Here is a 13,391-nt window from a genome sequence, read left to right as displayed (position 1 = left end):
TCTTTAGTGGGGAGAGGATGTTTTTGAAGAATCCAAAGAACAGTTGGGCCAGGGGCCCGTGCGTACTTTGTCAGAGCCCCATCTTCCCCAGGTCAGTCAGAGAACATTAAAAGTCCCAGGCGTAGGGTGGGTGTCTCCTGGCACCCACAGAAGTCAGCATGGGAAGGGGTGGGGATAGAGCGTGCCTCCAAGGGCGTGCGCACACACACACTCGCACATATTCCCCCACCCCCACCCTCACAAACTCACTGTCGTAGCATCAATGGGAATTGGGGCCCTTGGTTGGCTCCCATTGAAAGGATGGACACCCTTTCCCAGCCACCAGTCGCCATGGAGATGGAAAGGCAATGGAGAGAAGAATGTGTGATTCTGGGGTCCTCTGCCTTCCCGCTCCCTCACCAGAATGCAAATTGTTGCGCAAGCCACAGGCCATTTAGCAGTGGAGCCAACAGGATGCCCAGAGACAGCCGCTCGCATTCCCACCATTGTGCCCCAGAGAGAGGGGTCACCATGCAGAGCCCACTGACCCCGGCAGTGTCCCTCCCTCCGCCGCGCAGCGCAGAGCCATCAGTGAGCAGCTAACCAAGAGTGGCACATCTTCCCGTCTGGAAGGTTTTGATCAAACCAGCCTCCCTGGAGTGCATGCCGGAGAGCTGGTTCACTGGGCCCGGGCTGGGTGCCTGGGAAGGATGTTTCAGCAATGTGTGGGCACTTGGGCACCTTATCAGGGGCTTGGAATTTCTGCTCCTTCCTTGAAAGAAAAAGGAACGTTGTACATCTGTGTGTGCTGTTAAGACTGCAGATTTATGACTAGGTGGCTGTGCCCGTGTTTGGGCCTTGGCTCAGGTGGGTTTAGGACTGCTGGCAACTGTGGGTGAGTGAAGGGTGTAAGAGGCGGCCGTTCCCTTGCCGAGTGACTGGGGAGCGGCCGTTCTGTGGGCTTGTGTTGCTGTTGGCAACAGAGACAGGTGCGTCCTCGGGCTTTCCGAGCCCCGGAGCACATTTGGATGATAGAAGAGGCCTCTGTACCCAGCCGGAAGTGAGACGGGGGTTCATTCTGCGGAATACCTGCCCAGAGCTCCTACAGGTGGAGGCCTCCTCTGGTAGATCACATGAGTGTTTCTTTGCAGACATTTAATTGCTTGGCTAGGCTTAGAAGAGGAATGGAGCATCTAAAATAAAACTGTTGGGAGTCTTTCATTCTGAAATCAACGGAGAGACAGACAGACAGACAGACGCAGCGAAGGGCTTTTAAAATTCTGGGAGAAGAGAACGGGCCAGGGAGAGTTGATTTATCAGAGCTTTCTGTCTCAGGTGTCTTGTAGCTGCGCATTGATCCTGAGCTCCAAGGGTGGATTTAGTAACTTCACTTGGGATTCCATTAGCAGGGAACATTCATTTAGCGACTACCAGGTGCCCGGCTGGACGCTGAGCCAGCTGTGATTTCATTCAGCCCCCAGGACGAGCCTTGCGCGGTAGACAAAAGGAGCAATGGTGACATGCTCTGCTGCTTACCCAGAGGCCCATGGTGCTGGCAGTCTGCTTCCAGAAAGATGTACAGCCTTCGAAACCCTCTGGGGCGGTTCTACTCTGTCCTGTAGGGCTGCCGAATCTGCTCCACAGCAGCGGGTATAGACAAGCTAGTACCTCTCAGGCTGATAGTGGGTAGAATTCCATGTTCTATTAGACGGTCATCTTGGGCACCTAGCACGTGATTTATTCATTGAGGGAGTCTGTTGGAAAAGTTACAAAAGCCCAAGGGGAAAAAAGCTCAACTCACTGCCATTGAGTCACTGCTTACACATAGTCATGGCTCTGCCGTGAGTTGGAGTAGCGCCACCCCCACTGTGAGCAAAGACATGCGCAACGGTCCTGAGAGCTAGCTCGTGGGGCTGTGGGGTCTTCCTAGTGTCCTTCTGCCCCTATGAGTTTCAGAGACTGAAACGCTTTATGGGGAGCAGAAGGCCTCCTTTAATTCCCTCGGAGCGGCTGGTGGTTTTGAACTGCTGACCTTGTGGTGAGCAGCCCAGGTTGGCCATTAGGGAGAGATTTAAACCCGGATCACTTTCACTGAGACTTAGGGGAGGGCGATGAGACTAGAGGAGGAAGACTATGAGGTGCACTAAAGGGAGGCTCGGTTGCCCTGGAGCAGTAGACCATGACTCTTGGTGACCTCATGTGTGCACAGGGGGCCTGTCCACCAGAAGGTAGTTAGGGGGTGTTTTTTGGGAACCAGAATCCCAGGGCTTTCTTCCATGGTACTCCTGGGAGGACCACATTTTCAACCTTTCTGCTAGCTGCTGAGCAGGCTCACCATTCACACCACCAGGAGAGTCTGCCTTGAGGTGGAGTAGCCCGTCCACCCCATGTGAGCAAAGACATGAGCAGAGGTCCTTAGCGCTAGCTTGGTGGGGCGGTGAGCTCTTCATAGTGTTCCACTTGCCTTGTAGCATCTAGTTTCCCGTCCATCTGAAAAGAGACGGTAAAACCAGTTTCGACACGTGAAAGCCGTGGGCAGGCTCGCACAGGAAACAGGAAGTAGACAACGGGCTATGTGGAGTCGCCCGGATCAAGCCCTCTTCAAGCAATATAGGACGTCTAACTCCAGCGTGGAGTAAACCAGCCACCCCTGAGAGCTGGTCCCCACGGGGAGCTGCTATGCCAACCTAGGCTCTCTGTTCTTTAGGGCGGCCACACCCACAGATTCATGAGGGCTCAGGGCATGGGGAGAGCCTGGGGTTGTGGCCAAGCACTCAGCAGGGTGTGGGCGGGTCTAGGGGGTGAGCACTGTCTCGAGAGCCACTGGCGTGGCGCTTTCAGTGTGCACAGCTGAGGCTCCCTGTCCTGTTCCGAGTTGAGTTGCTCTCCATTCATTCATTCATTCATTCAGCTGATGGGCACAGTGATAAACTGCCGTTTTTAAATGGGGGAGATGTGGCACCTACTGAACTTAGTAAATTAGTGTTTTGTTTTGTTTTTGGCCAAAACCTCATCCCCAACGACTCACACCCTACACTCCGTCTTTGGAATCCAGTTTATCTCCCTGTTTAGTTTCCGGCACCTCTGTGTAAGATGGTCCCACCCATCAGTGAGCCTCCCTCTCTGCCTTGAAACGGTGGGAGTCGCCAAGGTGCCCACAGCCATTCCTCTATGCAGCCGCCAAACCTTAGGCCTGAGCTTCTCTGTGCCTGCCACTGGCCTGGGACCTGCAAACCTTCCCTGAAGGAGCAAGACAGTGGGTTCGCCCATGGCTTGGCCGCCGTTGGAAAGTGTGTGCTGCATCAGGGGGTGGGTGCCACGTCCTGGGGTTTCAGAAGCAGGAGGGCTGGAGACCGTCCGGACAGGTGGGTGGTCTGGCATTTGGAGAAAGTATTGTTTGAGTTGGATCTTGGAGGATGGTTACAATTGGTCCAGGGCAGGATTTTGGAGTGCACAGCCTTCTGAGGAGGGGAGGGGCTGTGTGAACAGAGGGTGGGGGGGGGGGGCGTTTGCTAGCTAGACCAGAGTGTGGGCAGAATCGTGGGAAATGAAAAGGGAGGCGGTGGGCGGGGGACACTGGGTGCAAGGTCTGTCCCATTCCCAGACCTATACCCGCACCTAGGAGCTCAGGTGGGCTCTGAGCAGACCATCATATTTTAGAATTGGTCCTGAGTTTCTTGTTGATGAATTTTTCCCGAGTTATGGTAGAATACAGGTAATAAAACATCGGGCATCTTAACTGACTGTAAGGGTATAAAATCCAGTGACATTAATCTCACTCATCCTGATGTACACCCATCACCACCACCCATTGTCTCACTCCTTTTTGAAGAGTGGTGGCAGTGTGCAGCACAGAGCTGACATTTCAGCAAGCTTTACCTGCACAGTTGGGGGACATTCATTAGATGTGTCCTGCTGCTCAGCCGTCAGCCTTCTTTCTCCCCAGACTTTCCCATCCACCTTAATGGGAGGACACTGGGCTCCCAACAAGATGACCCCTCCTACCCCCCCTGGGATCCATGAGTAACTATGTCTCTATACTGCGCCTGCTCTAGACATGCCATCTAAGTGGGCCATGCCGTCTTTGCCCTTCCGCGTCCGACTTGCTTCTCCCAGCATCAGGTGTTGGAGGCTTGTCCGTATTTCAGCGTGCATCAGGCCTTTGTCTCTCTGTGTGGCCCGGAACATTCCATCATACGTACAGATCCCATAGGGTTCTCCGTTTGTCCGTCGACAGGCACTGGGGCTGTTTCCTACCATTGGGCTGCTTTGAACAGAGCCGTGTTTATGGACCAATGTTGTCAGTACTTTTGAGGCAGCAGCTTTTTGTGGTTGTAGTTTTGTTTCAGTCTCTTAGGTCGACAATGGTTTTCACTCAGTCGGACAGAGGCCAAGACAGAGGGTGGATGAGATTCGCGTTTTCTAGGCTGCAACTTGGAGGTCTAGGGTTTCCAGGACAGTTGCTTTCTAAAGGCCTGCTGCATACGGCTTAATTTGATCTGAAAGTTACCCTTTCTTGGTGGTGGGCTCAGAACCCTGGTACCATCGGGATTACACATGAGGCTACTAACCACAAGGTCAGCAGTTTGAAACCACCACTGGCTGCTCAGAAGAAAGAGGAGGCTTTCTACTCATATGAAGAGTTACTGTCTCTGAAACCCACTGGGGCATTCTACAGGGTTGCTGTGCATTGAAAAAGATTGATGGCAGTGAGTTTGGATTTTTGGGGGGTTGGTGGCAGACTACCCAGTCCACTGCTAACCTTAAGGTCAGCAGTTCAAACACACCAACGGCTCTAAGGGAGAGCGATGAGGCGTCTATTCCTGAAAAGATTTAGTCTCAGAAACCCAAATGGGCAGTTCCACCTGTCCACTAGGCTCGCTGTGAGTCCACCCCGACTCGAGGGCAGTGAACTGGGGTTTGGTTTGGAAAAGTGTGGAGGGTGCCCGGTTTTGGCATCTGAAGAAGTGCACCTTCAGGTCACCTGGTTAACCTGTGTCGTCCTCTTGTCGTTTCTTGCAGATGGTCACAAGAACAAAGAAAATATTCGTGGGCGGACTGTCTGCGAACACAGTGGTGGAAGATGTAAAGCAATATTTCGAGCAGTTTGGCAAGGTAAGCGCCGCGCGGGTCTGGCCTCACAGTGGCCGCCTCCATCGTGTCCCCAGAGACCGCGGGCTTGAATGTGACCCTGAAGCTCTACGTGGACTTCAGCAGCAGCTGGAACACGGGAGGCCGGCGTGCAGTGGGCACGTCTCCCTTATGCCTACAGGAGCAGACAGAGTGGCCTTTTAGTGCGATTTTGCTGGCATTTGCTGACCATGTGGGAATTGGGCTGGGAGCTGGTGGGGGTAGCGGCTGAGATGCGGGGTTGTGACTCAGGTGTGGCAGAAGCTGCCGGAGGCTGTGAGCAGTGCTGGGCTTTGTCCTGTGCCTTTCTGGAAAGGTGAGATGGAGGCCTGCCCCTGGGGCCCTGGCAGTCCGAGCCCCCGTGTCAAATGCCAAGGAGACTTGGAAAAGGTGCTGACACCGTACCTGTCAGCGTTCTCCAACTCAGTGTCTGTGAGGCAGCATGGACATGATGCCGGGAGCGTGGGAGCCACACCAGGAACCCTCACTCAGGCAGGAATGATGGGCATGTGTGGGGCAGACAGACAGACATGGTACATGCCGACAGACAGATGTGGTACACGCCGTGCTCATGCAGCCTCACTCATGCTGGGGGGAGACGGGGCTTTCCAGAGTGGGTTCTTGTGAAGGAAATGGGGTTCCCAGACTGATCTGCTGCCCCTGGACAGCCACAGGATTTGAGCCTTGATGGCTTTCATGTGGTGTCCTCTTCTGGCTCCCATGAGAAAGACAGGCCTGAGGGCCCTGGGCACATCCCCTAGTGGTGCACATGGTGCATGCGTTGGGCTGGGAACTGAAAGGGTGAGGTTCTCATTCATCCAGCTGAACCTCAGAAGAAAGGCCTGGCTGTTGACCTTGGAGAAAACAGTTACCGAAGTCCCCTTGGCGCACAGTTCTATTCACGGTGCACCAGGTTTGCCCTGCGTGGAGACGGGTTAAAGAGGCTGGCAGGTGAATGGCTGAGCCAGACGCTGCTTGGGGCTCTCTGCTTGGGGACACTGTCCTGGGGCTGTGTCCGGCTCACAGGTCTGTGTCCTCCCCGCCGAAGGGCAGATGTGGACCAGAGGATACTGCTCCCGGTCTGCCCTGCTTGCCGTGGGCAGTTCACAGTCCCTGCTGTCCGTCCCCCCTGCCAGTCTGCAAGTTCTGTGCCTTCTGCTCGTCTGCCCAAGGCGATGGGCAGCGATGACCCTACGTGTGCCCGTCTGTCTAGAGACAACAGTCAGAGTGGAGGCTTTCCTGTGTCTGCTTTCTGCATGGATGGCAGACCGTGCGACAGAGAGAGGTCTGCTCCTCCAGCCCAGCCGGGTCCAGGGCGCTGGGAAGATGCCCGCCCCACTGTGCTCTCTGGCTGTGCCCGCGAGGCTGATCCCTTCCGCTTGGGTTCTGAAGAGTGGCCGAGCGTGTTGGTGACCGAGCACCCTCCAGTTCATCTTCTCAGGCTGAATTTAAATAGCTGGGGATGGTGTCCTCACCCCGCCCCCACCCAGCCCAGGGAGAGAGGTCGGGCATAATGAAAGGAGATAAGTCCAGCCTGTGTCTGGAGCAAGCGCCCTCTTCCCCCACCACCCTGCCTTTGAAGCAAGGCCGGGCAGTGCTTGTAACAGGAGGTGGGTTCCTTTTTCAAGCCGAAACTTGCTTTGGAATCTCGTGGGCCGATTTGTGGGTGTCAGGGAGGTGGATGCGGCCCAGATGGGCTGTTGGTGTTCAACAGGCTTGTACTTGCCAACAGGCAGCACATTCCTGGGCCCCAACCCTTCTTTTCTCTCTTCTTCCTTCCTGTCTTTCTCCCGCTGTCCCCTCTCTCCCTCATCGGTTGTCTCTGTCCCTCTTGCTCTCTCTTTAGTCACACGTAGGAGCTGGGCATCAGGTCCAGGGGAGACCCTGCATGCTTTAGCCATGCCCACCGTGGCACAACCCTGCCCTGAGAACTGTGGCTTTTTCATCTGGGAAGCTGTCCCAGACCCATGGCCCTGGCCTGGCACTCACCCCGCTCTGAAGCTGCTCGGTTAATTTTGCAGTAACGTTTGTGGATTCCAGTAGGATCTGTAAACTTATCAAGTGTTTTATTAATGGACTAAAGAGGCTTTTGAAAGTATCGAAACCCATAAAGCTCTCTCTGCTGGCGTTTTCATAGCTCATTTCATACACATGCGCTGAGCATCCTCTGGGTCTGTCTGCAGAATAGCCGGTGGCTAGTGTTATTTTTGCATCCCCTTGGGCAGGGCTCGCCATCTCTCAAGATCAAAGTCGGAGAGAACTCTGTTGCTGGGCCTTTGGGGCAATGAGCAAGTCCTAGAGCTATGCAAAGAAGTCGCAGATGAACTGACAAACGGACTCAACACTGCACTAGTTTAGAGCCTGGCTGGAGGGAACCAGACACGAGCAGTGTATGTGCCTACACACGTGCTTGTGTGAAGCACACTCATGTGCACACACACATTCCTGACTCTGCAAAGTTGCTTTGGGCTAGCTGCACGCCAACTCCAGCTTGCTGAGGTGTAATTTTGATGGAGTGAGTGCTTACTAAGCGTAGGACAGTAGGCCAGCCTGTCCTCTGACCTGACCTGTGGGATTCTTCGCTGGGAGGCTGGTGGTGGTAGTGCCCATTTTGTCTATTGGCAAACCGAGTCTCACTGGGATGCCATCCTTGACTGGGGCCACAGCCCCCTGAGGTTGTACTGGATTCAGCCTTCCTCTCCAGCCTTGCCTGATAACAGGGACTCAGGCCAGGGCCCCGCCAACCGTCTGCATGTGGGTAGGGGGAAGAAGAGATTGTGTGTCTGCACTGTTCCAAGGGGTGATGCTGGGACTCAGGGTACATGGGGGCACGTCAGAGGGTTCCGGGTCACATATGCACAGGTTTGTTCCAAACATTGTTTTTGAACAAGCTTTGCTATCAGTGGATAGCTACAACCAACTTTTCTCTGTAATAACACTTGTTTAGTTAGGGAACTTGCTCCCCCAAAAGGTCTAATCAAGAGAGTGCCTTGGGAAGGGGCAGGCTGGCCAAGGTAACTCAGATGGCTGTGGTGACTGTTTGGGGAATTCCAAAGGTAGGCGCGATAGATTTTCTCGAAGGACACAGGGTGGTCACGAAGGCTTATTAGGAAGAGCCCAACTCAACAGTCTTATGGCGTAGATTCAGATTCTTAGGGACTCAGTAGGAGAGACTAGAACTGTCTCTGGGTTTCTGAGACGGAAACTTTTTATGGGGAGCGCCAGATGGTTTCCAGCTGCCTGCCTTGGGATTAGCAGCCTGAGAGCTACCCCAGGGCCCCCCATTTGGGGAGCAGTGTGAAGAAGATTGAAAACCACATTGGCAAGGGAAAGGCCGGGACGCACTGTTTTCCATGAAGACAGTGTGCCTGCTAATGCTGCCAGAGTGGTAAGGGCTGGCCTCTGAGACCGTCCTTGGGGACTCTTGCCACATTGATCTTTCTTCCTCTTTGGGCTTTTTTCTGTTCCCCCAACACAAGCGACACCGAGCAGGAGCCGGCTTGGCGCCCCTCGTTGTGGTGAGGTACCATGGAGTCAGTCCCAACTCATCTCGCCCCTTTGTTCAGAAGCCCGAATCCCTACCTGTCCTGTGCCCCCCTCCCCGGGGTTCTTAAGTTTGCGCCCGTTGAAGCGGCCACCGTGTCAGTCCATCTCGTTGAAGGTCGTCTTCTTTTCCCGGCCCCCACCCCCACCCCACCAAACATAGTGTCCTTCTCCAGGGACTGGTCTCTCCTGGCATCGCTGTAGGGCTCTCTAAACTGCCCTCGTGACATGGTGTGAATTGAAGCGCGTACTTCTGAAGTCTTCAGGAGAGTTAGAGGGGGGACCCCTCACCTGGAGAAGCGTGTAGACCCAGGTGGGAGGCTGCGGTGAGAAACACACGCTGATGCTTTTGGTTCACGGAGGCAGCTGTGGTTTTGTCGCGGGGTGTTCTGACTTGCCTTCATTCAGCCCTTTGCTTTCTCTGTGGTGTGGGATCCTCACGCCCATTGAAAGCGGTGGGCAGGATGGGTCAGGGAGGTGAGGGGTCAGCAGGGGTCGCCCAGGGAAGACAGCATTCAAGAGCCATGAATTCAGACCCGAGCTGCTCCTCTTTCAAGTCTAGAACTGTCCACCCTTCCCCAGCCACCTTCTTTTTTAAGGTCCCCTCTGATGTTTCCCTTCTCCCGCGCCTCATCCTGCCTGAGGTGGCAGCTGCTTCAACGGTTTATTTCAGGTGGCAATCAAAAATGGGTAAGACTGTTATCAAGGAGCTGAGCTCAGGGAGTTTAACGGTGTCATTACTTTAAGTGTAGGGAGCGCAGAAGGACACACCAAGCCGCTTTAAATAGCTGAAATTGGAGGCTTCTGAACCCATTTCTGCTGGTGCCCCCTCCCCTCCCAGAAGATTGACCCCTGGGTCTGGGATGTCTTCAGTTGTTTCTATCTCAGATGAGTCACCAAGAACGGCCATTGGCACAAGGCGGCTGCTCTTTGGGGATGTTTGTCCCCGCCCCCGGGGCTGCCAGGGTGCTGCTGTCTGTGGGAAGGGTCGGCCACAGGTGTTCAAGCCCGGGGGCTGGGCCTGCCTGTGCAGCTGCTTGACCTCAGTCTCACGCGAGAGGAGGAGTTGGGGTAGGAACACCTGTAAAGAACCCACCAGCGCATGTTGTCGGCTCTGTGGGCCTGACGGCGACTGCCCGTGTCACTGGACCCCCTTCTGCGCTGTCGCTAAGAGTCGCCACACTGCGGTGGTGAGGCGTGTGGGACTGGGCCAGCTCCTTGCAGCCCTGTGCACGATGGTACCGTCCCCAGTGGTTCTCATGTGTGAGCCCATGGTAGCAGCTAATCCACACCGGTGAGGGTCTTCCCCTTTTCCCTGTCTGTCTGCTGCCCCCAGCATGCTGCCCTCTCCAGGGGCCAGGCTCTCCCGAGGGCACGTCCGAAGGACACAAGGCAGAGTCCTGTGCCCTCCTTGCCACCAGCCGCTTCTCGGGAGGACAGGGAGGCCGCCTGTTCCCATCAACAGTGGTTCCCAACCTTCCCCGCGCGGCGGCCCTTTCATGAAGCGCCTCATGTGGTGGTGACCTCCCCCATAACATTATTTTCTTTGCGACTTCATCACTGTCATTTTGCTACCGTGATAAATCGGGCGACCCCTGTGAAAGGGTCGTTTGACCCCCCCAAAGGGGTCGTGACCCACAGGTTGAGAACCGCTGCCTTGAAGCGTCCCAGTCTTGGAATTCCACCGGGGCAGTCCCACCCTGCCCTCCTGGTCGCTCTGAGTCAGGGCGGGCCCAACAGCCGTGGGTTGATGACGACTCAGGACTGCTACGTCTGGGCATTTCCAAATTCAAGCCACGTGTGCCCCCTGCTGAGCTTCGCAAAAGCCACTTGACGGAAGTTTGCTTCTCAACCGCGTCAGGGACGTGAGTCCTGTAGGCAGCGCACCTAGTGTTCAGAAAGGTAAGTGAACTGTTCGCCATCAAGACAGCTTGTACCGATCGAGCCCTTCGTGATATTTATTTTTTTCCTTCCTCGGCCCACTCTTGACCTCTCTTTCCTGTTTATAAAACCCGCCTCCCCCTTAGCCACCCAGGCAGCCCCTAAACTCCGAGGGAGCCGGTTTTGTTCACGTGTCAAAAAATGCTGATATGCAGTCATGTATTTTCCCGGCTTGACTTTCCCGGGGGACGTTATCTGCACTGGTGACTTCATCCACGGAGGGATGATGTATCTAGACCATTCCCAGAAATGGCACGCCACTGATGCTCCCGATAGGCACGCGGAGACCCAGACAATGAATCGTCCTGTTCTCTCCCGCGCAGCCCCGGGAATAGCCCCGCTCGATAATTAAAGTGCACTGGGATCAAAGAGACTACGGCGAGGGCCTGTCCTTCAAGCCCGTTTCTTCAGTTCTCCCTCACAGGATTTGGGAGATCAAACAGAGGTCTGTACACGTCAGGAATGCTCCGCTCCATCCCGGATGGTGCGGGCCTGCCCCTTCCCGCCGTGGGCGGCGATGAGAGCGCTGCTCGGGGCTCGCTCCTCCTCCTCGATGGGTGCTTCTCCCTGTAGGTGGACGCCTGTGAAAGCAGGCAGCCCCCGGGTTGGAGGCTCCCAATTATACTTCACATGGCGAGCGGTGTAATTAGTTTGGAAGACTTATGCTTAGTCATCGGTTTATCCTAATCGGCTTTGGCTTCCCCCAACGACAAAGTGAGCTTATTTCGCTGAAACAACTCTGCACCCTTTGTTCCTGCCTTTTATTGTCTCGTTCCTTTCACTCTGTTTTCCTGCCAAAGTCCTGTTTCATTAGGCCCACAAGTCATTTCCAATTCAGTGGGCTGCTACAATCCGGCCTTTATCACTCGGCTGCCCTGGTTCCCATGTCCCTTCTGGGCCAGTGCCCGGGTTGAGTGAGTGGTTTGACATGGGGATTTTAACCCCTTCCTGCTCCAGGACCTCCCTCGAGGTGGTAGCCGGGAAGAAAGGGGCTCGAGGGGAAGGGGTGTGCAGAGTGAGAGCCCTTTAGTCTCATCCAAGGGCAGCTCTGTGGCAGCGAGGAGCTGGGTGTGGGCCTCGGAAAGTCCAATGGAGCTGCCGAGAGCAGGGCCGGAGAGCTTTTTCTTGAGGGGTGTAGAGGTAGGGGGACTTAACTAGATAGTCTTAGAACACGAATGAATAACCCCCCTCGTTTCGCACCTGTTCTTTCCTGGCTCCCGGTCCTCTGTGCAGGGGTCGTGATGGCCATGTCCTCCGATACGTTCTGTGTGAGGGAGAGTCGTACCTGGGCTAAACATAGTCGAAAGCCTTTGACATGAGACAGGCAAGTGATGGGTGAGAAAGTAAACCAGCAGGTGAGCATGTACCCGAGTGAGACTGTGACCCTGTGGGAGGAGCTCACTGCTTCCAGGCATCTGCCATGGACAAGCAGGGCTCTGGGAGTGTGCAGCCCTCTCAGCCCAGGCCCGGAAGACAAAAGTCCGGCCTCTCCTTTGTGGGCATCAGAGCACCCAGAGGTACTGCTTGTCTTGTCATGGGTTCGTACAGGTGGGCTGGAGGCCCGGCCTCCCTGACATCTGCGTGGCTCTCGGGTCTTCTTGAATGATGACTGTGGGGCCCACCAGGAAGGGCCACCGACTCTCCCCTCCCTGGCGGACCAGCGGAAGGCTACTTTTGTGTTGAAGTGTTCGTCCACGATGGTCCAGAACAACGCCGACACTGTCCCCGAGCCGTGTGAGTTCTCTGTCTGGTTTGCGCCAGTCTCTCTCTCCGGAAGTGTGGCCGGGGAGGAGGGCATTGTACTTGACCCCTGGCAAAGAGCTGCTCAGCAAGAACAGCTGCCTTTAGAGGACAAGCATTGTGCCTCCTCATGGCCCGCCCTCGCCCTCGCCCTCGCCCCCCAGAAAACCATCCCCAGGCAGTAATAAGATCCTGGGTGCCCTGCAGGTAAACCTCCCTGCGTGTTCCCGCGTCCTCCTCTGAAGGCCCATTCCTGCTCCAGCAGTGGAGGGAGGTTTGAGTAAGAAACAGATTAGGCTCCCCAGCCTCACTTCTCCCAAATCTTCACCTTTGCTAAGGGGAAGGGGCAAAAGAAGAGGAAAGGAAAAAGCAAAAAGGAAAAAGCCACTGAAATAGTGGGTTTCTAGGAAGGCTTCCCATTTCCTTTTAGTGTATGAAATATAGCCAGTTGTTGTTAGGCAAATGCTCCAGACATGATTATTGCTCTGTTAACAGTGTTTTAAAATACACAAATAGGAAAATAGGGTGCCTTCTGGGTAGCAAGCTGGGGAAATTTGAGATTATGCTAATCAAAAGCCGTGTTCAGATGCATAGTAGGTAGGGGAAGCGGGGCCCAGACGTTCCGACTTCCCTGTTTGATTGTGTTTCCCAGTGTGGTTGACTTGCTTTCAGTTTTCTGCTGGGCCAAGGAGCGGAAGGCCAGCGGCTGTGTAGCCTGTGGGCAGGAAGGAGTTAATGAGGCCAGGGAAGCGTGTTAAGTTCTCCCACTGGCTCACCTTCCCAGGGTGCTCCTGGCCACTGGAAGGCTTGGGGAGCCAGCCTGTCTCTCCCTGGAGGTAGTTCAGTGGGCACGGAAAGTGGAGGAGAAACCACTGCTCTGGCTTGTGCCAGGGGGTGCAAGGAGTGGTCCTTGTGGAAAAGAAATCGTGGTTCATTTAGACTTGGCACAGGGCTCCGAAGGCATTGTGTCCTGGCCTGAACATTGGCTCCCAGGCTCACTCGCCCCCACTCTGTCGATAGGACACCCCATTACAGGGCTCCTTCCTTCCTTCCTTCCT

At 55.1% G+C, this 13,391-nt stretch overlaps 1 protein-coding gene across 4 annotated transcripts in view; it reads left to right on the top strand.

The window, feature by feature from the left end:
* MSI2 (musashi RNA binding protein 2) overlaps positions 1 to 13,391 on the top strand; it is a 424,197-nt gene that overhangs the window by 143,115 nt on the left and 267,691 nt on the right. For all 4 annotated transcript variants that reach the window (XM_004707028.3, XM_045299348.1, XM_045299347.1 and 1 more), the window contains exon 4: positions 5,002 to 5,094. In XM_004707028.3, coding sequence (XP_004707085.1) covers positions 5,002 to 5,094 — 93 coding nt within the window. The remainder of the gene's footprint in view (positions 1 to 5,001; positions 5,095 to 13,391) is intronic.

The sequence above is a fragment of the Echinops telfairi genome, unplaced genomic scaffold (genome assembly GCF_000313985.2).
Source record: "Echinops telfairi isolate 266 unplaced genomic scaffold, ASM31398v2 ScPeMD7_7458;HRSCAF=8496, whole genome shotgun sequence".
Classification (NCBI taxonomy): domain Eukaryota; kingdom Metazoa; phylum Chordata; class Mammalia; order Afrosoricida; family Tenrecidae; genus Echinops; species Echinops telfairi.
The sequence above is the reverse complement of the archived record's forward strand: the minus strand, read 5'-3'. Positions and strand labels throughout refer to the sequence as shown.